Source organism: Prinia subflava, chromosome 1 (genome assembly GCF_021018805.1).
Source record: "Prinia subflava isolate CZ2003 ecotype Zambia chromosome 1, Cam_Psub_1.2, whole genome shotgun sequence".
NCBI lineage: Eukaryota > Metazoa > Chordata > Aves > Passeriformes > Cisticolidae > Prinia > Prinia subflava.
In genome coordinates this window covers 139,206,310-139,227,863 of record NC_086247.1, presented here as the reverse complement: position 1 = coordinate 139,227,863, position 21,554 = coordinate 139,206,310, and the positions used below count along the sequence as shown (strand labels likewise).

The 21,554-nt window shown below is 43.5% G+C and overlaps 1 protein-coding gene and 1 long non-coding RNA gene across 2 annotated transcripts in view; one reads left to right on the top strand and one right to left on the bottom strand.

The window, feature by feature from the left end:
• The window catches only part of LOC134559702 (uncharacterized), a 39,341-nt gene extending 30,303 nt beyond the window's left edge, over positions 1-9,038 (top strand). Inside the window, exon 3 of the long non-coding RNA XR_010082569.1 lies at positions 1,609-9,038. This is a non-coding gene — a long non-coding RNA (uncharacterized LOC134559702). The remainder of the gene's footprint in view (positions 1-1,608) is intronic.
• A 4,438-nt stretch (positions 9,039-13,476) lies between these two features.
• LOC134559695 (uncharacterized) lies at positions 13,477-19,665 on the bottom strand. The gene is made up of 2 exons (XM_063414759.1): positions 19,272-19,665; positions 13,477-15,879 (listed from the first exon to the last, which is right to left on the bottom strand). Exon 2 carries the CDS (start codon positions 15,865-15,867, stop codon positions 14,335-14,337), a length of 1,533 nt encoding a protein of 510 aa, XP_063270829.1. The 5' UTR covers positions 15,868-15,879; positions 19,272-19,665; the 3' UTR covers positions 13,477-14,334.
• Between the last annotated feature and the right edge of the window lie 1,889 nt (positions 19,666-21,554).

The window sequence follows — 21,554 nt, the reverse complement described above, 5'->3', positions numbered from 1 at the left end:
TTTTTGACTGCAACATTTTCCAGCGATCCTACAAAAAAGTATTCTGAAGTAGAAATTCCCTTATTGCCCTTTTCATTCCTGCTGGGCACACTTTCCAGACACTTGGAAACTTTTACAGTGATGCTGTCCTTTACGTCTTGCATCTTATTCCATGGACAAGCACTAATATATGATGATGGGTGTTCACTTTTCAAAAAATAATTATGAGAATGATTAGAAGAGTGAAAGTGTGGCAGCAGGAGCACACAGATTGAATGCATTTTCTTGGTACAGAAGCAGATATTGTTCATCTTTAAGATTTTCACTGGAGTGAGTTGCAAGGTAAGAGAAAATCAGGAGGACCTGATGACTGAGGCCAGCTCCCCTCCTGTCCTTAACTCCACTGTTTGTAGCAATTCATTCTTAGAGATTTTGACTTGTGCTCAATTTCTTTAGCAGCAGAGTTCATATGTACTTGATTACTTACACAGGAGACAATTTAACCATGAAAACCTCATATGTGAGGGATTAGCTGAGGGCAAAGTAGGGCTCTTAAACTCTTAATGTAAGTATGGTCATGACAGCACAGTTTGATTAAATTGAAACATTTCACTTAGCAAAGTATAGATTTAATTCTAATAATTTTAAAGGTGTCAAAAAGGAAGGGGTACTCATTTCACTCAGCACATACAGTCTGCACATCTGTCTCCCTGAGGGGAACAATGAACAAACCTTGCACGGAAAATGTAAACAATTACTGTTTCTGTACATCATTCATCTTCTGGTACTTGCAGTTTTTGTGGACACATCTGCATGATTTCTACAAATCCTATTATACCTCATATACAGGAATGAAGTTAGTGATACAAAGTTTTGCTTGAAAAGCAAGACATGGAGTTGCTTTAAGATAAAATATAAGTGTCAGAAGTTCTCTCTTTTATTTCCTGCAGATAAATGCTGTTGAGGATGCTACTGCCATCCTTTTCCCATTGCAATGTTTTTGTCTCTAAGCATGGTTTTCATGCTTAATTTTTATGTTTACCATCAGTCATGCAATTCCAATTGACATATGATTTGATTTTTCTGCTACATAAACCAATTTTACATCAGTGTAGTTCCAGTAACTGGGGCTACTCACGCCACAAGAAAAAGACGAGACCCTTTTTTGTTTTCTTTAGTTTCTCTTTCCTTGATCACTCGGGCCAGATTCTTAGCTAATTTAATTTTCCTCTGTTATCTTCAGTTCAGCTCTGTTGACATACTGTATTGGCAAAATTTGTACTTCATTGTTACAGGTAAATTTCTAAATGAGTCAGTTAAAATTTCTGTGTTTCCATTCTAGTGAACTCTTTCCTCTGTGTTGAGTATTTTGAGCTCTCTTGCTGCCCTCACAGGTACCCATGTGATTTGCTAAAATAATGCACGTGAAATTGCAGGCTGAACTTGCAAGATAGCTCCCTAAAAATAATCATCTTGAAATCAATGGCTGGACTTAAGAAACCTCATTTATTTTATGCAATGTGATAAATTACTGTTGCACTGTATTAAGAGTTTATACTGAGGGTGACTCAAGTGGATGGTATGAACTCCTTTATCCACCAGCTAAAAATCTGTTTTCTTTTCACTCAGTTCTGCCTCATAGAAAAGGGGAAAAACAAGGTGGAGTCCTGACTGGTTCTGACTTCAGCAGCAGAGTGAACAGCCCTCTGTGTGTGTGAAGAGACAAAAAAAGTGTGCAACCATCACCCTCCTACAATTGCTCACAATTTAAAAGCCAGCCAGCAGCAGGAACAGGAAGAGAAAAGGTCACAAGAGGACAGTGTCCATGGCCAGCATCAGGTTTCACAGAAGGGACCATAAGGGAGAAAATGAAAAACATTTGGACTTAATTAAGGCACTAATCTGGAAAAATGAGGAACAGTTGAAAGCTGCAGAGTTGGGGCATTGCATAAACTTCTTTTCTTGATCACAAAGTAACCTTGCAGTAGCGTCTGCTACTGAGAATAAGGGAGGAAGAGGTTGGTGGGAACTGGGGCTTTGAGGTCTACCCTAAAGCACTGTGTTTTATAGTGAAGTACCATCAGTAAAGGCAAAGGAGGGAGGACAAAAGGAAAGGGGTCTGTGAGAAAATGACATACATTGCTTAGAGCTTTGCTCCCAAAAATAGTGCTTTCACATCTTTGAAAATATGCATTTCTCCTAGAAGTAGCTTTTCAGTTGTCATCTTAAATTTTCTGCTAGAAAATTCTCTGTGTGCTTATATATAGTATATAAACAAAGGTAAATACTGAGTTACATAAAATAACATTGTTGATAATATGCACATATATTTGCTTGTATTTATCTCAAAAGAAAAAAAAAGTTGGCATGCACATCTGCAAAAAACGAAACAAAAAAGACAAGATGCTGGAGTTCCTTCCAGCCTTTTTAAGGCCTAAATTCACCCAGTAGAAGCTGCATGCACATATCTGAAGGTATTCAATAATCAGGGATTACAGTTAGATGAGGGTTAAAATGGATGTTGAGTTTCTAAATGCATTTTTTTTTCTTTATGGTCATAACAAGGACTAAGAAGAGTGTATTTTGTTCATGTGCAGAAGCAGATCTGCTACCAGACTGGGTAAGCAAGGCTTATGCAAAACCTTCTATGTCCAGGGTTCAGGACAGAGAGATGCTTGTGGATATAGCAAAATTTTTTTTTAATCAGCCACTTTTCACCTTTTAGATTCACATTTAATGAAGGGAGACAACTAATTTTCAGTACAATCAAATGAGAAGCTGGATATTAGAATATTTTTCCCATTCTAGTTTCCATACAAAATTTCTCAGCAACAGCAACTTGAGGACCCCTAAGGCCACATCCTTATCTACAGAAAATGGGCTCCACTGAAAATAGAATGATGTTACTTTATGTCATAAAGGGGGTATGGGCCTCAGTCCAGGTATGTCTTCAGTTGAGTTTTGGGCCATGATTTTCCCATCCTTTGTTTCATATGCAGCTGTCTGGGCAAACTACTTTCAAAATGTGCATAGAAAGCTGCTCAAGTATCCGACAGTAGCCTGCATCTATTTTGCATGATAAGTATAACAGATAAAGACAAGACAGACTAGAATCAAAGCAACCTCTTGTTCCCTTCCCATTAACACACAGGAAAAGAACAGAACATTGATGTCTACTGAAGTAAAGAATTATATAATAATATTGTTATTTGAGAAAAATGGAATAGAGCTTTGTGATAGAAATATGAACTGTTTGGTAAGGATACTTAGAAGTTTGTGGGTCTTGCATGAAGGTCCTTTTTAAATTATATTTTGTGGCAATTCTTTCTAAAACCAGCTGTGGTATGCAGCAAATAGTACAGTTGTTGCTTTGAAAAAAAATCTGTCTGCAGTGGTCTGAAAATAAAATCCCACATCAAGGAGTTCACTACAAGTTAGCCCTGCTCACAGACAAAGGATAGTTATGCAAGGATGTGTGTAGAGTTATTTCTAAGCAGTGCTTTTCCATGTAGTTATTTAGGAATAGCAAATGTTTCTCTTCTCTTGTTTTTCCATGGCTGGTGAAATGTTCTCCCTTTCAGCCTCAGCAGAGGAGTGGACAGGTGCAGTGAGAGCCCCAAACCTGAGGTTGAAAGGTGCTTGCATGGTTCACTCAGCTGGTAGAGATTATTCTGGTATCACTTAGGCCAGATTTATGCTGATGGAACACCTCTGGGTGAAATCCAGGTTTTTTGAACTCAGGGCTTAGATTAACTCCAGGGACAGCCAAATGAATCCAGGTTACAGAGAAAGCACTGGAAATACCTTAGTTATTTATGCATTTGACTTAAGCCAAGTGATCTAATTGTTGATGGGTTTCAGTAAAGTATGCCTGAACTGATGCCATTAAAGTCAACCAAGTTAATCTTGTTTTACATAAGTGGGATTGGGATCAGAATTTGCCTAAAGAGTCTTTTTCATTCATTTGAGTGGAGGAAGTGGAACTAAAGGTTTTTACAGCTGAATTAGGATTTTAAAACAGAAGTGGATGTAGGAAGAAGGGAAGATTACACTGAACTTCTCTGAAGTGTCCACCTTTCACTAAGGAGCAGCTTCTGTTGCCACTGCCTCCGCCAGCCTGTGTAGTTACTGCCATCCTTATGCTTTACTTCCAAAAGCCTCATCAAGGTACTTTCTGCATTCTTGTGTGTTGTATGTTACTTTTCTCACTGAGAATACCAGCAAGCAAGTTTTTTATTCCTTTTTTAGCCCTTGAAACGGGTGGCAGCATTTTAATGTTTTTAAGCAGTGTCTGTGCCAACCACATTGGCACATCTTTTTTCCAAACTCTGCTGTTGTCTGAGGTAAAGCCAGGCAAAGATGCTATGCAATAATCATTGCATGGACTGCCATGCATGTGCATGGACTATTGCAGTGGTCAGTCCTGCTCTTCCCAAGTGCTACATTTAGTTCCATCTACGAGTCACTAATCCAAACATTGAGAAGGCACTGTCAGAGCAAATGAAGCAGAAAAGTTGCTCCCAAAAATCAGTGGACACAAATCTCTCTCCTCTGCTTTCTGAAGAGATGCCAGTTCCTCCTGTGTATACACCTGGTAGAGCAGCACTGCTCAAAGGAACATCTCAATCTTCCATGGCAACAAGCCCAGAAGCTGATCTGCCAGCCCCAACCTGGTTAACTACTAATAGGCAGTAAGTGGGGGCAGCCAGCACCCCAAAGAGCAAGGGCAACCTATTTCTTCTGCACTGGGGGCAATTTTCATACTGCTGCTCTGGTGCTGCAACACTTAGGTGACTTCTAGCACATGGATTTCTTGGGAGTTTCCTTTACCTTTCTATCTGCTAGGAGGCTCAGACATCTGAGTTTTGCTTCACCACCTATCCCAGGAGCTCTGCTGGCTGGCTCAGTCTACAAGCACATCTCCTATCATGTGCAGCGGTTTCAGAAAAAACTGCTTTTCAGTCCTCATCTTTCTTCTTCTCTGTTAACAATACTCCCATGTCCTCAGCAACCTGATGAAATTACACTGCCAAGCCAGTGTGCTGCCCACTGCCAGTGTGTGTACACTCTGATGGACATGGCAGCGTCCCCTACACTGCCTGTCAGCAGTCAAAGGTGACGCTGGCAAATCAGCAGATGCCAGCACAGGAATCGCAGGATTAATTTTAAGTCCAGTTTCCAAATTTCTGTAATTTCTAGTGGACATCCTGGAATTCACCATTAGAAAAACAATTATGGAATAACCTCATGGAATATTGGAGGATTTATTAATATATATAGACATAGAGTTGTAGAGACTGTATGATTAATAAGAAAACCACCTTGACTGGGGAAAAAAAGGTAGTATATGTGCTCTTCTGTTTAATCTCTTTAATTACTACAATTTCAGTGAATGACTAAACTAATCCAATGGAATAACCCCAAGTAGACATATCCAGGATTTTCCCACTGATGTCTCCCCTCACTTTTTGAATCTTTTCTCTCTATTGCTTTGTAAAAAGGACTTCTAATTCTGTACGCTTTATTATTCAGCCACTTTCAATTAGGAGTGCCCCTAAAAAGCTTTGTTTCCTTCTCTCTTCTGTAGACAGAAGTTTTTATGTAAAAATTCAAAACAGTCCTTCTTCCATAGTCTGCTTTTATACTGTGTGTATTCTGTCATCCTGAATTTTACCAGTGCAAATTGTGAGACATGCTCTCTCTGCATGGGGGAAAGGTGTAGTTATTTATACATAACTTGGAACATGCTTTGGTGTGTGTTCCTAGCTAAACATATAAAAAAAGACAACTACCAACTCAACATCTCCTGAAAAATTAACATTCTCAATTCAGTGACATTTTTTTGTTAGGCACCTTCATTTGGCTTAGTAGGCTATGCATGAAAGCATCCAATCTGGAATCATTAGTGACAGTTACTAAATTTCAGCTTTTGCCTTCTGTTTCCAGGATTTTTTTTTTTTTTCATTTCAGCATACTTCTGACTATGTTTTCAAGTCTAAAGGATATAAATCATAAAAATATTAAACAGACATACATATACATCAGAACCTTTGGTTTCTTTTCAGATCCACCAATTTCACCCATATAGGACTACAGTTATGTCTAAAAGGCTTATGTACCGAGTGTCAATATCAATTAATAAGTGATGCTTTAAAAAACCTTTTAATGTGACATTTGGGAAAAACCTGGTGATAGAAAAGCATATACTTTTTCCTTCCAAGAGTAAATCAAACTGCGACTCCTTCACACTCAGCCTGTATTTCAGATATGTAACTATATACCCATTACAGTTCATCTCTAGTTATGGTACTCTATCTCTCCATTTCACATAACTTAAATTATGTAAAATAAGCATGTGCTTATGAATTAAAATATAGTTGTTGCTTTCTATGACGAAAATAAACAGCAGGATATATGTTACCATTGCCATCACAGGGAGCTTTACTGAATAATTCCTTTGACTACGGTATGAAACACCCAACTTTAAAAGTCAGTAACTGAAGTATGAACAAACAGACTGATAAAAGGCTTTCCTGACCAAAGATTCATCTATTCCAATAACCTACCTCCTAGCAGATATGCAGGGAAGAGTACTGCAAGAAAAGCATATTTCAAAAGTACTTTCCCACCTTCCACAATCTGTGGGCCTAGGAATACCTGTTTGTTTTTTTTTTTAATCTTTAGTTCATATATCAACATGACATTTTAAAATAAATATAATAATACAGATACTATTTTTTACATTTTATACTTGCCATTATTAGACTAATACTTTTCTTCAGTTTTATTTCACAAGCTGGGAAATTCTATCTGGTTTTCTTGTGCCAAACAGAAGTGCCCTCCTCACTTTTTATACATACACACCTTGCTGCTCTGGAACCAGCGTAAGGAGAAGAAGATGTGGGAGACTCCTTTTCTGTCCTCTGCACCAGACACCACAAGGTTGCTGACATCAGGCATCTCCTTTTCTGTCTTTTACATCTGCTAAGTATTTTGATGAGTGTACTAAAGCTACCTTAATTTGTGTTACCATTACTACATGGACTATAATTGGTAAGAACTCCCTAGGATATCCTGCATCCTTCTTGTGACATATTTTACCCTTAACCCAGGAGACAAATCACCAAAATGGTTCCCTTTCTCTCTGCTCAGGACACAGATGTCTTGGCACAGGATTTGCACCAAAGAATCACAGCTCAGTATTATTGGTCTTTTCCTTCCTCTCACTGCTGGGCTGCTCACGGCCAAGAGCCGGATGGTCACAGGCCTTATAAGCTTCTTTTCTTAACCTGGCTGCCCACAGAAATGAGGTATTTGCAACACTGCCTTTCATCTGGTGGTGTAGTTTCTTTTGTTTGGTTTGGGTTTTTTTGGTTTTTTTCCCTGCCTGCCAATGCCCTGGCAGTAACAGAAAAATCCACAGAGGAACTTTGTCTGCATCTGAAAAAGGAGTCTCAAAGAAAATTACATTCTTACTGGGTTTGCAGCAATAAGCAGGTAGGAGAGAACAGCAAGATAAAATTGTGCCGTTTGGGGTGATTAGTTGGACATAAATTGTGCCATTTTTTGGGTGGCAGTGGCTGGCTGTTGACCCAGCAAACTCCAAATATTGCTAGCCACAATACTGGTGTCCCTTGAAAGACTGGGAATATCAAGGATGGTCCTGAATGCAATATAGGTAGACAAATGTATAGGGAATTAAGGTGCAGGAATTTTAAGACTATAGGAACAACTTATTTTCTTGCCTTATGCTACCCTTTTAAGAACATTCTATTTATGGTTTTAAAGTTAAAGTCAGGTTTTGCCTCTCTATAATTTTTCTATTTGAGGATCACAAGGCACTATATGAGCATTAGATCACTTTCCCACACACACCTGCTGAAATTATGCACTCACTGCAATCATAAAGAAAACATGTAAACTGGATTCTTTAATTTAAAGCAGCTATAGCTTTTCTTTTTGAACCTTATTCACTAACATATTTTAATACACCTATGTACAAATAATACCTCTGAAAAAAAAAAAACAGTAAATGTATCATCAATGTAAAATACTCAGATAAGAAACTATCTAAGAAATATGAAAATTATTAGGCTTCTTCTCACTAACTGAAAACTATAATAGATGGTTTCATATTTATCTGTGATATGAATCCTAAATAAAGAATAATAATAAATTTTTAATGCTTTTAACATAATGATTTTCTAGGGGTTTCAGAGGACAGACTTTTGTTTAATCGTATTTCTGGGCTGTTGCCAGGCTGTCACTATTCCCTAGAGCTGAATCTCTGGACATCAGAGGTTCTCCCCTGGAGCTGAATCTATAGACATTAAAGATTCAGAGTCGCTACATACCTTAAGCTAGGAGAGACAAGGGACTTGGTCCTAATTACAGTTTATGCCCATTTAAGGTTCTTGAAGCTTAATGCAGAAGCCTTGATGCAAATGAAAATCAGGTCCTCAGTCACTTCAAAAGTACTCACAAAAAAGGCTAAAATTCTGTTTAACTTCCTCTTCTTATCAAAGTCTTGGAAAAAGAGAGCCTTTTCATAAGGGCCGAGCACTGCATGCTTAATCTGAAGTCTGCCTTTTAAAGAGAGTGATTGATTTTTCCACATTAAGGGCAAAATAGCAGGAAATCTGTGCCTCACTAACTCTTACACACATACCTGCTAGCAACTGAGAAGCTCACTATTCAAATCAAAATGGGATTTCTGGGTTTTAACTGTAGCACTTGAAGGGCTCAATTCCTTCGGCTTTGTCTTAAATTAAAAGCCAGAAATTATTTCCCCCTGAGACTTCAAGCTAGATCTTTGCCAAGGCCATGGGTCACTTGATTGCATCCAGAAGTTTACTCTATACTTAGCTGGTGATGTGTCGATGTGATGAGGTTTCAGCACATGATACTTCTTAGTGACTGAAGCTGGTTCCCATGATTTTTAAAATTCAGTTGGGGAATAGGAGTACATAAAATCTGACTGTAATTTTCAGGGTTTTTTTTTCCCCCACGTTATAGTTTTCCAGAAATGTAAGCATTTACAGGGACCTTTGGTTTCTTGCTTTTATCTGTACACCATAGAGTTATTAATGGAAATGAAAAATAAAACTGCCATGTAGATGCACAGCTGTGAAAGAAAAATAAATTACTAATTAAATGTGGAGTAAGTGACTATGATAAAACCTCTTGGTAATATGCCTGGCCACCGTGGGACAAGAGGTCACGCTTCACATGCCAAGAATGACAGAGAGATGCTACAAGGGTTTGAGAACCAGCTGGAGAGTCAGTTCTCTAGTTCAGTGACCTCACTTCAGTGGGAACTGTATAAACACAGAAGTCGACCAAATAAATTTAGATGTATTTATAACTCTCTTGTGAAGCACACTGAAGACAAGGGATGTAGAAATTATAGACTTCCAGTAATGATAAAAGAAAGCAATGATAAATACAATTTTATATTATAAAGAGCAGACAAGGAAAAAGAACTTTCCAGAGAAGACTGCCAGTAGCTCAGTGACACTCAGCCTTTTCACACCAGGATCCTTTTCCTATATGGTTTGCCTCTAACATAAGCTTCAGTCTTAATTGTCAGTCTGGGCAGAACAGACTGGCTGGGATTCTCTGAGAAACCCTGCAAAAAACATTAAGGCTTCCTTGCCTCAGTACCTAACTGGAAAAGGAGAATATAGTTTTCTTGCTCACTGAGTGGCATAAAGTATTCTAATTAATTCTTTGAAATGAAAAAAGAAAATAGCAAGAACTGCCTCAAAAAGTACTAAAGGACTATTTTAAAATTATTGAGATTAAAATGACAAAAATTCTTTGTAGTCCAATCTCCCACGCATCCCATTCCCATACACTCTGCAGATACCTATAGGATGGTTTAAAACAAATCCAGATTGCAATTTTCATTAAAACCAATGGTCTGTCCTGTGATGCAAGAGCAATTTGCTCACCCTCAATGCTGCAGCTCTGCTAGACACAGCTGCATTTGTGCCACCTTTGCACTCCCAGAAGGTCCCGTGCAATCTGTACCCTGACACAATCACCAGCAAGAAGCAAGGTCCCAATGTGCAAGTCTTATGCATTATGAAACTGAAACAGAGGGGCACTTCCTTGTGTTACATGAGAGACATATTGCAAAACACACACACAAATAATGACTTTTATGAGAACATGTGATAAACCATCTAGAAAGCCAACAGTGCATCCATGCCACAGATCATCAGGTGTTAAAAGCATGGCTGTCTGTGCAGGGTTCTTGCTCTACTCACTGCCTTGAACGGTCTCTCTGTGAGCTGCAGTCTTCATTCAAAAGTTCATTTTCACAAAGCATCTCTTCATTGTCAGCATCACACCTTCATGAACTAACTGAAAATTCTAAGCAAAAGCAATTTAATCCTTGTCTCTGGAACACAGCACACTTGCTATACAGCATTGCTAGAATAAGATACATAGTGGTTGAGTAAGAATTGCAGTTACAAAGGGCGTTCTATACTTTCATTGAAAAAAGAGGTCATATTCGATTTTTTTTCAGTCTTCCAGTATTTGTCCCTCTTTTCAAGCTTCATTGACAGCACTACAGGAAGTTTCACAGCAAATACCTTTTATCCCCTAGGATGCATAGCAGCTGGGCTGGCTGATGGACTTACAACTCTGCACATTTTTCAAATGTTTCCTTGACTGCTTTTTAGGAACAGCTATTTCTATAAACCTTTTGTTACTTCTAAGTTGTCCAACCTTTAGGGAAATTCCTTTCTAAATGAATATGAAACAGTATCTTCACTATTTCTGAATCACTAATTTCTGTCATTCCCATTTAATATTGTGCTTATTTTCAGCTTCACCTTCATTCTGTTTGCAAAAGGTTTTTCCCCCACATTTTAAGTATAATTTCATTTTTTCTATCATCTTGTTTAAAAATATTTTATTTTGGTATATATTTCTCTTATGTTTTCATTTTCCAAAGTTCTGCCTTTTTTTTAAGCATTCACAATGTTACAGTTCTTTGTAGAGGCTTTGTAGAGGCTTTTTAGTCCACGGTAGTAGTAAAAAACATTTTGTGATACTGAAAGAAGGGAGTTTGCTTCTTCCTGCTTACAAGGCTGCAGGTTTCCTCTCAGTCATGTGTGTTTCCTTGGCTTCTCATTAAGAAAAACAAAAAAAAAGAGACAAGAACTATGTGTTCTTGGCTTGTCACAGTATTTTACTACCTTGAAGGACAGAGATCAACTTGTTGGGCACAAAATGAAAACTTTAGAACAAACAGCTTGTGGGTTTTTAAAAATAATTTTTATTTGGCATCGCCAGTCAAGCCTTTCATGTTGCTGAAATCTATTGCTGTCTCTGAAAAATCAGTCAACCTAAGCTGGTACAAAACCAGTTCAAAGAGACATTTTTCTTACTTTACGATTTCTTAGAAGCTTTTGAAAGTGTCACCTCAAAAGAAGGATAATAAATACTTAAAATATGTTCCTACTCTCTTCCATAAGGCAATAATAAAAGACATAAATTCTGGCCTTCACAACACAGAAGCTGCGTTGAAAGAATTTTAGGAGGTTGAGAAATCACATCCTGAGAATTTAGGAAATGCCAAGCAGCCTGATTTGGGCTTTCATGCTCTTGGTGACAATACAGTTCTTAGTTATATGTGCCCAAGTGTTTTTAAAAAACAGAACAAGAGATGGACTAAATGAGCCATTACAGTGGATTTACTTTCTCTGTCTGATCAGGTGGGTGATTAACCACACAGAATGCTGTTGTTTTGAGTACTTTGCTGACCACCAGCAGTGATGGATTCTCATCTTCTGTGCAAACGAAGATATATGCTTTTGGCCTTTAATCTGCAGATATATATTATTGTAAGGGGAAATATTAAAATTAAGCATCTGTAATCCATTCCAGGATTTGGAATAGGGTGTATTCATGTGTCCAAGATTATTCTGCTTGCTGTCCACGAATTTGCCCTCTCTCCTTCTACCTTCTCCTGCAAGTCTATCTTGTCCCACTCCAGCAGACTGAAATATTTTTACTTCACTTATGGGACTCTGCCCAGTCTCAGTCTTTTTGTTCAGTCTGTATCAAGATAAGATCAAAACCATTATCTGCAAATCTCCATTCAGGTATCCCCTAACACCAGAGGTACTTGAGCTCATCTATCTGAGTTAGTGCTGTAGGCTCCTCTTAGAGTCAGAAGAAACAAGAATTTACAGAGCACCATTGATCTGTTTGAGACTGTGAGAGTTAAACTGCTGCCCACAGTTCTCTGACACACTGTCTTAATACGCATTCACTTTGGATCTTATGCAAAGGTGTTTCTGAGCATATTAACCGCCCTTCCGATTTCCAGCAGCATTTGTTTCAGATTTTTTCTTCTCATTTTTCTGAGCTGTAGATTTTGATCTGCTCTGTCCCTTGTATTTTCCCCCTGTATTTATTTTAGTAGCTTGTTCTGCTTATTTGATCTGGATCTTGGTTTCTTTATTACCTTAATTGGCATTTCTCCTTTTTTTTTTTTTATTCCAAAACTAGTGTTTCAGCACTTAAATGTCTGACAGGTTAATCATGACAAAAAGGAATGTACTTAAATCTCATTATATTTTTCAACTTCAAAGAGTTTTGCTCATATTTATTAATGTATCATCACAATATTTAAGTCAGAATTACCACTGCTGTTTCAAAGGTAAGTGAACTGTGGTGCAGACATTAAAGCTTAAATCTCTTACACATTTAAAAAGTACAAATAGTCAGCAGGAGGCCTAATCTGTAGGAAGCGGGAGAAGTCTGGTACTAAGAGGTTTTTCAAAGCTTGTGCTTAGTATTGTCCAAGTTTCCCAACTTCTTTGAGTCTGTGCTCTAGTGCAGTGGATTTAAGTACCTTCATCATCTTGAAATAACAGTATTCTGAAGTACTACAAACTTAAATACCTAAACCAATGCCAATCTAAATGATTCTTTGCCTGGTCTAAAGCAAAGTAGTACCATGCAGTAATAACTTACTGCATGTGGGAGGGTTTTCTTTACAGGTGGTGTAAAATTCCTACATGTAGACCAAAGTGCAAGAGAGAACAATGTTCTAAAACTTCATGGATTATGGGAGGGTGGGAAGTATTGCAGTTGTCTGTTGCTGCTGCTGTCCCCATAAAGGCTCCACTTCACAGCACCACAGAACACAGTGGTTCACCTCTTTATCATCAGGTTTTGGCATTTCCACTTGCACTGATACACAGCAAAAGCATTGCTGTGCAAATACCTCTATTGATTTAATTCTGAAAATATACCACATTGCTAAATACAAAAAAAAATAGTGTGAGTGTTGCAACTATGGATTTTTATCACCCTGAATTCTAAGTAGTGCACATTAATACTGTACATCATAAAATTCTTAATCACGTAGGCATACTCTTCAGTTTATTCTATCTGATAATACACTACCACTCTTCTAAATCATTACCAATGTACTCTTTAAAACAGTAGCTGTCGCGGTGCCGCTACTAAAGCCCCTTGGCTTCGCCCCGAGCCAGCCCAGGCACCGGAGCAAGCGGAATCCGAGCTGCCCCTCAGCGGAACGAAGGGGTCAGCCCTGTGGGTTCTTGGCCCTGGGAGAGGCTTGAACGGCAGTAGGATAACTGAAGCGACGCGCTAAGAGCGAGAAAGGAGGATCCAGCCAGCCAGACAGAGGAACCACAACTTTAATCCAACAGAGCACTGTCCAGACCGAAGTGGAACCAGGCTGAACTGGATACCGAACAAAGAAATGCACCAGCTTATATGCTTTCGGGGTAGGGGAGGAGAAATGGGAGTCCCTCTTTGTGGCAACCAATGGAAACTTGACACTTGGGAGATAAGGGGAAGGGTTGCAAGCCTTGAACCAGTTAGGGGATAGGGGAGGGATAACACAGTGGCGGGAAGAGGGGAAAAGGTAACATGTGACCAAGGGGAGCTAGGAATAGGGACTTGTAGGGAGGATGTAGCAACTTATGAATTTCAATTAAGGGGGGGTGTACAGAACATACAGCATTGTACAGAACATACAATATAGGACCCACCAGCCTTTCATCTTTTTCACATATCTAAATCCTTCCTACTTGGTAAACCACCCATATATCTTTCAACTTCTCTCTGTCTCAAAACCCTCTTTCCTATATCCTTCTTTCAGCACCCTCTCCTTCTTCCTTAAGTCTCTCTCTTTAAATCCTCTCCCTCGTCTGTCCTTCTTTTCCTTGTCACAGTCCTTCACAGCACCTGCTTGTTCCTGCTTACACTGTCCCAACTTTCTTTGTGGAGTCCAACTGAGGTTTAACATACTGAAATGGGGAAAGTCCAACCATCCACACCACCACATCTCCCCCTTTTCTTTTATTTTTGACCCTGTGAGTCCCATCTCAGATGTCCGAATTGAGGGGGGTCCACCAGGTGTTCAGAACGTGGGTATGATTCTGCAAACCACTGCTGTTGAGTAGGCCATTGTTCTCGAGGAAAGCTGCGCACTTCTTCCACAGTGATTTCAAGCTGTTCAGCCTGCTCGTCCTCATCAACGAAGCTTTCCTCCTCTTCCTTGAACACTTCTGGGCCTACTTCAACGGCTACTCGGTGGACTTCAGCTTTGGGTGGTGATGTGGAGGAAGAAATCAAATTCTGCAACATCTTTTTCATTAGTCCAAGGCTGGCAATAGCAACAAAAAGCACAAAAACAATTAACAGAACAGTTTTAAGAATCGATCCCGTCCAACCCGAGATTCCCCATCCCTTGAACAAATTACTGAGCCAGTCCCCGTATTCTTGCTTGATGTCTCCTATCATGTCTTCCATTTGTTTGAGTGCCTCGCGAGTCCCCTTGGCCCTAGATGTCAAATTAAAGCAGCAGAGCCCCTCAAACTCCTCACACGAGTGACCGTGGAGGAGCAGGAGGTAATCGATGGCTGCACGATTCTGGAGGGTTGCCTGCCTCGTAATTTCCTCATCTTTCAGGAGGTTTGATAGGGCCCTAGAAGTCAAACGGGATTGCTTAGCTACCCAACATTCCAAATGGCCTAATTCTCCGAGGGTCTTAGCAATGGCGACCCACGGCGCAAATACTGTGATTGCGATGCCTTTAGATCTGCTCCAATGGATAATTTCCTCATCGCAATCGTCTGCCAATTTTTTGAGAGAGTAGTCTTCTCTCTTCTTTCTAGAGTGTGCCAATAGATGTACACCATTTGTAGAATTTTGTGTAACCCAATCCAAAATTTGTGATTTGTTGGGTGAAAACAATCCGAGGGTCCCAAAGGTGCACGGGCCTCCGGAGAGGTGAGAGGGGATACCTGCCCATGCGTGGTCTCCGCAAATCAAGAATGTTCCCCTGGGAAGCTGGCGGGGATGGGCAAAGACTTGGGCTGATTTTTGGGGAGGGATTGGAGGATAACTAAAGGACACAGCGTTGCACCAATGAGTATTAAAATGGGCTTTGGAGGAGACAAAATGACGGTGGTGACGCTGGACGTGGTCGTTGCGGATATGAAAACAAGATTCGGCTCTGGCGGAACCTAGAAGCTCCAGCTCCTGAGGCTCGTTTTCTAACTTTGGAAGACTTTTAATATAATTGTACCACGCGACGATGTAATGGGCATGCTTTAGGTTATGCTCCATTTTAGCAGCTTCTTGTCTAAGTTTTTGAGCATAACCTAGAAGCATCTTGGACATCTCACGATCTTTAAATGGGATCCCCACGAGGCAGGATGCCATGGGATTCGCGGCACTCGCTTGGTTGAGACATATGTGGTCTTGGCCCAGTGATTTGGCCAAGACAGTCCAGACGTTCTGTTGTGGCTGGGGGACGAGCCACGCCTGGGCGATGGTCAGGAGACTGGCGAAGAGGACGGCTGAACTGATGGCAGTCTTGGCGCTCATGGTTGGACGGATCTAAACAGAAACTCAGAAAAACAAATTGTTACAAAGTGGGAAATCACAGAAAAAGGGGTCCTCCCAGCCTTCTGACTGCTCCTCCTCTTCCTCTGAGTCACTGGACTCACGTCTTCTGCGACGGAAAGCCGCGGAGGCGACTTGAGGCTTTTCGTTTTCCCGGACTTTTGTTTTTCTTTCGATATAAGGCTTTACCCATCTGGAGGGTATCCACTTCGGCCCGGCATCAGTGGAGACGCAGGCGTACCCGCGCCCCCACGTCAAAAGCGTCAGTGGACCCTCCACTTTCCCTGTTTCGGGAAACCTTACGGTCACCGGCGGATGCTGCTCACTCAGGTCCCAGTCGCGGTTGCTATTGAAATGCCGCACAACTGGCGGATCTGGCTTTTCATAAGAACAATTTAGGAAATTTAACACATAAAGTGCCCTTGCCAATCTGATTGATGGAGTTTCAACCTTCAGGACTGGTCTTTGCTGTTGAAGGACCCGTTTGACGTTCTGATGGGTCCTTTCAACAATGGCCTGACCCGTGGGGGAGTGAGGGATGCCCGTTTTATGCTCAACTCCCCATTGCTGCAGGAAATCTGCAAGCTCCCTGGAAGTATACGCAGGGCCATTATCTGTTTTAATTTCCTTGGGGATGCCCATGAAAGAGAAGGCCTGAATGAGGTGTTGGATGACGTGGGAGGCCTTCTCCCCTGCGTGTGCGGAGGCATAGACTACACCCGAGAAGGTATCAACGGACACATGCACGTACCGGAGTCTCCCGAACGCCGCCACATGGGTGACGTCGGTCTGCCAGATTTCACAACTTCCCAGCCCTCTGGGATTGACTCCGGCGTGCATGGTCGGCACGGAGTGGGATTGACACGATGGGCACGAAGCCACAATCGCCCTGGCCTGTTGCCGGGTGATACGAAATCGGCGGACCAGGGCTGGTGCATTCTGATGGAACAAAGCATGGCTGAGCTGTGCCTGTTGAAATATGTCAGGCAGTGGGGTCTTTGTCACAGGAGCAGCGAGAGCATCTGCTCTCCTGTTGCCCTCTGCAACAAACCCTGGCAAATCGGTGTGCGACCTTGTGTGCATCACGTAGAAGGGGTGCTCTCGGTGGGACACAAGCTTTATAAGCTTCGAGAGCTGCGCATAAAGCGCGTCGTTGGAAACCTGCTGTAATACTGCCTGATCAGCTCTGGACACTACCCCTGTAACATAGGCAGAGTCGGTAACTATGTTTAGCGGTCCGGGAAATCTCTCTAATGCCCTGACGACTGCGGCCAACTCAGCGACTTGAGGCGAACCCTCAACGATTTCAACATCACTGTCCCACTGCTGAGTTTCGGGATCCTCCCAGGTCATCACTGACCTGTGAGAAGCCCCGGACGCGTCTGTAAAAACGGTCAAGGCCTGGAGTGGTTTTGCACTTCGGACACTCCTCAATGCCAATTCAAAATTTCCATCCAGATTGAACAATTTGTGGGCCGGCCGATGAATTGAAATTTGGCCCGTAAAAGAGTCTAGAGCGAATTGTAGAGCTTCATTATTTTGAAGCAGAGTTTCCAACATGGGTTTGGTGATCTGGCCCGAGGATAATTTGATGGGGAGATGGATGCACTCAAAGTCACAACCGGCCAACTCGCAAAGGCGCGTACGTGCCTTGCGGATCAGCTCAGCCATGATTTCTTGTGGCCTCGTAAGTCTCTTGGGCCGGTGGTGGCTAAGAAAGACCCACTCTATGATCAGCAGTGGATCTCTCCCGCCGTGGCCCTTGGTGTCATGCTGTGTGGTGTTCGAATCCCACTGAAAAATGACCCCAAAAAGATGCGGGAGCTTACCCAGCACCACGAACCGAAAGGGTAAGCCGGGGTCACATCTGTGCGCCTGGCGTGATGACAACGCCTGTTGTACCTTCTCCAGTGCTTTCTTTGCCTCCGCGGTGAGCGCCCTGGGAGAGCTAAGCTCATCTCCCCCCTTCAATAAATCGAAGAGGGGTGCTAGATCCTCCGTGGAGAGACCCAGCCAGGGCCTCACCCAATTCAACTCTCCGCAGAGTCGATGGACATCCGCAAGGGTCCGGACTGATGTCCGGATAGCCAATTTTTGGGGAACAATGGTCCGCCGTCCGATTTCCAGCCCCAGGTATTTCCAGGGTGGCATCCGCTGAATCTTCTCTGCTTGCAGCTCAAACCCTGCAGCAACTAACAAATCTGTTACGCGTGTGAGGACTCTATCCAGTTCGCTTGTTGTTGGGGCGCAAATGAGGATATCATCCATGTAATGGTGGATGATAACCTCCTCCGCGGCTGCGCGCACAGGACGCAGCAAGGAAGAGACGTACAGCTGGCACATCACCGGGGAGTTCTTCATACCTTGGGGAAGAACCCTCCAGTGATACCTCTTCCTTGGGGCCGCTCGGTTGATGGTAGGCACCGAGAAGGCAAAACGCGGTGCGTCATCCGGATGTAGGGGAATTTGGAAGAAGCAATCCTTCAGATCAATAACTGCCAGATTCCAATTTCGGGGCAGCATGGCAGGGGATGGCATTCCTGGTTGGAGGGATCCCATGTCCTCTATAACGTTATTAATTTGGCGAAGGTCGTGAAGGAGGCGCCAGCGCCTTCCGTCACTCTTTCGAATGACGAAGACGGGCGAGTTCCAGGGGGAATTCGTTTCCACGATATTACCCTTCTGTAACTGCTCCTCCACGAGCTCCTCGAGCGCCTTTAATTTCTCCTTGGATAGCGGCCACTGGTCAACCCACACTGGATTATCCGTTTTCCAATTCAGTTTGAGGATTGGGCGCTCCTCAGTGACCGCTAGGCAAAAAACCTGAGGGGGGTCTGGGATACTAATTGTGACCCCCCATTGGGACATGAGCTCCCTACCAAGCAGGGGCCGTTCATATTTGCAAACGAAAGGGCGCGTATATGCCAATTGCCCTTTCGGCCCCGTGAATTTCACCATGCGCGCTGATCTCTTAGCCGATTGAAAACCCCCTACTCCGGAGATATTCGCCGGCGCGTCCTCCAAGGCCCAATGTGACGGCCACTCCCGGGTGGGAATGATCGTGACATCTGCTCCTGTGTCAAAAAGAAGACCTTTATTAACGGACTCATCCCCAATGGACATCGTACATTGTATTATGGGCTTTTCTTCTGTGATCCGATGCACTGCGTTGACTGAAAGTGGCCTTTCCTCAGGGTAAACCTGATACTGATCTGGCCTGGTGTGTGGAATTGCCTGGGCCACTATTTGTCCCTTTGGGTGGAAAGCTGGGGGATGAGTGGAACGCAGCCAGACATTGAGGAACCTGGGGTCACCCTTATAGGTCCCCGGGTATACCTCAATGTCTTGCGGAGTATATTTACAGTCCCCAACAACAATGAACTTACCTTTCCTTTGAAAAGGCCAGTCCAGAAGGTCTTCGCAATCCACGCGAACTGGGTACCAGCTGGTATCTCTGAGGTGTGCACTGTGAGTGAGCCTCAACCTGTAAGGTTTACAAAATGGTGTTAACGTCAAGTCCGGGAAAGTTCCCTCCTGGGAAGGGTGAAGGAAATGCCAGTCCGAGATAGTTGTCTTAGTCCAGTGACCCCCAAAGGCGTTGACTGCCTTCTCTTCTGCACTGCCCACCCTGTTGGGGTCATCATGCCGGGTGGGCCCGCACTCCCCCCCTAGTTTTTTGAATTGTGTTGGGAGTCCTCCTGCTGCGGCCGAGGCTTTGCCAGCAAGTTATGCGGGCATTGGCTCACAAAATGCCCTTTTTCATGGCAGAGGTAGCACTCGACCCGTGCCCTGGCTGGGTTCGACGCTGCCGGCTTGCGGACCTGTGGGCGACGAAGAGTCGCATCTTCCGCAGCATGCACCTGCCGAGTTCCCTGCTTGGTTGCGGTGGTCATATGTTGAAGCAGGAAAGGGACCTTTTGCTGGCAAACTTGCAGCATCACCTGTAGAGTCCGTGGGGGTTCTGGAGGGAGACTTAAAATCGCTTGTTTGCACACATTATTAGCATTAGCGAAAACAATCTCCTCCAAAATTCTCTTACGGGCGAGCCCGTCCGTTACTTGTATTTCTAAAGCCCTAGTCATCTTGTCCACGAAATCTACAAATGATTCTGTGTCCCCTTGCCTAATCTGGGTGAACGGCGGCAGGGGTGCACGAGGCTGCATCGTGAAAAAGGCTTTGCAGGCCAGGTCTCGCACCCTAGGCAAAACTGCTGGTGGAATGAGCAGTGCCTGAATTTGAGGGGACTCGAAGGAACCTTCTCCTCCCAGCAATTCAACAGTAAGGGGATTACCTCCCTCATCAATTGCTGGGAGTGGCAGGTGCGGCAGCTCTTCCCGCAGGGCTTGCCTAAACGCAGCAAGCCATAATTCAAATTCAGCCGGTGTCATCAGGCAAGAAAATAATTGCTTTAAGTCTGCAGGAAGGGTTGTCGCAGTTGCTAGGTCTGCCTGAAGGAGGCCGCGGAAGTACGGGCTCTCTCTCCCAAACTCTTTGTGCGCCTTACATAAATCTCGAATTATAGTTTGTGAAAATGGTTGCCAATTCGGTTTTGGTTCGCCACCCCCGCGAGCCCTTCGGTAGGTGACAGGCGCAGCTGAGAGATGCACTTCCTGGTTTCCATTGCTGTTGTCTTCCGGTTCCTTACCGTGGGAACCGGAAGAGGCAGCGTGGGAACTATTATTCCAAGATGGCCTCCTTCCGGGGTGGGGAGAAGTGCCTGGCTCCGCCCCTAGGGCGGGCCAGGGGGCAGGAGTGGGAGGAGTGTCAGCGTGGGAAAAGGGAGGGACCGAAGGCGGGGTTTGGGCGACCACAAAGGGAGGAGACATCGGGCATGGGGGAGGGGTTGTGGGAGGCGCCATGGGTGGAGCAAGGGAGGGAACAGAGGGGGCGGGTGTGGGAGGGACCAAGGGGTAAAATGGGTTGGGCAGATAAAAGGGGTTGGGCGGGTATGAAGGGGTTGGGTCAAGGAAGGGATTGGATTTCGGGGGAGGGGGATGCGGGGGAGGGGTAGGAGAACGGCGCGAACAGGCGCCATCTTGTGTGTCGCAGGCGCCATCTTGTGGCTCCTGTGACGCAGCAAGATTAAATCTAACTTTTGGTCGACAACGTGGGGAAACAGGGGAAGGGCTGCGTCCCCGGGCCGCTTGTCCAGGGCGACCCGAGGATTCCTCAGCAGTCCGGACAAGACTGCTGAGGCTGGGGGACCGGGAGTTCTGGTGAGAGCCTGGGCTGGCAGACCTAGGGTCTGCGGCTCTCCTCAGAATTCCCTTCCGAGGAACACGGGGATTGGGAGAAGGGGAACGGGAAACTGGGGCGGGCGGTCGCGTTGGCTTTTCATGCAGGGGAGAGCTGTTAGCGATCGTTTTAAATTTGACAATCAAAAACATAAAATCTTGGGGACATTTATCCGAATTGGCCGCCTTTTTTTCGATCGCCTCCCAGTAACGGGGGTTCCTTACAAGCTCTTCAGACGTGTTACTGAACTGCACGGAAAGCCACCGCACCAGCCTTTTTAACGAACCGCGGGAGAACTGAACCTTGTTCTCTTCCAAAACTCTAACAAGAACATAATAAACTCCTTTCTGGGTGGTCGAAAGCGAGGCACCCATCTCGCCGATGTTGAAAAACCACCCTCACCCAAGACCGGACCAACTAAATCTCAAACAGAA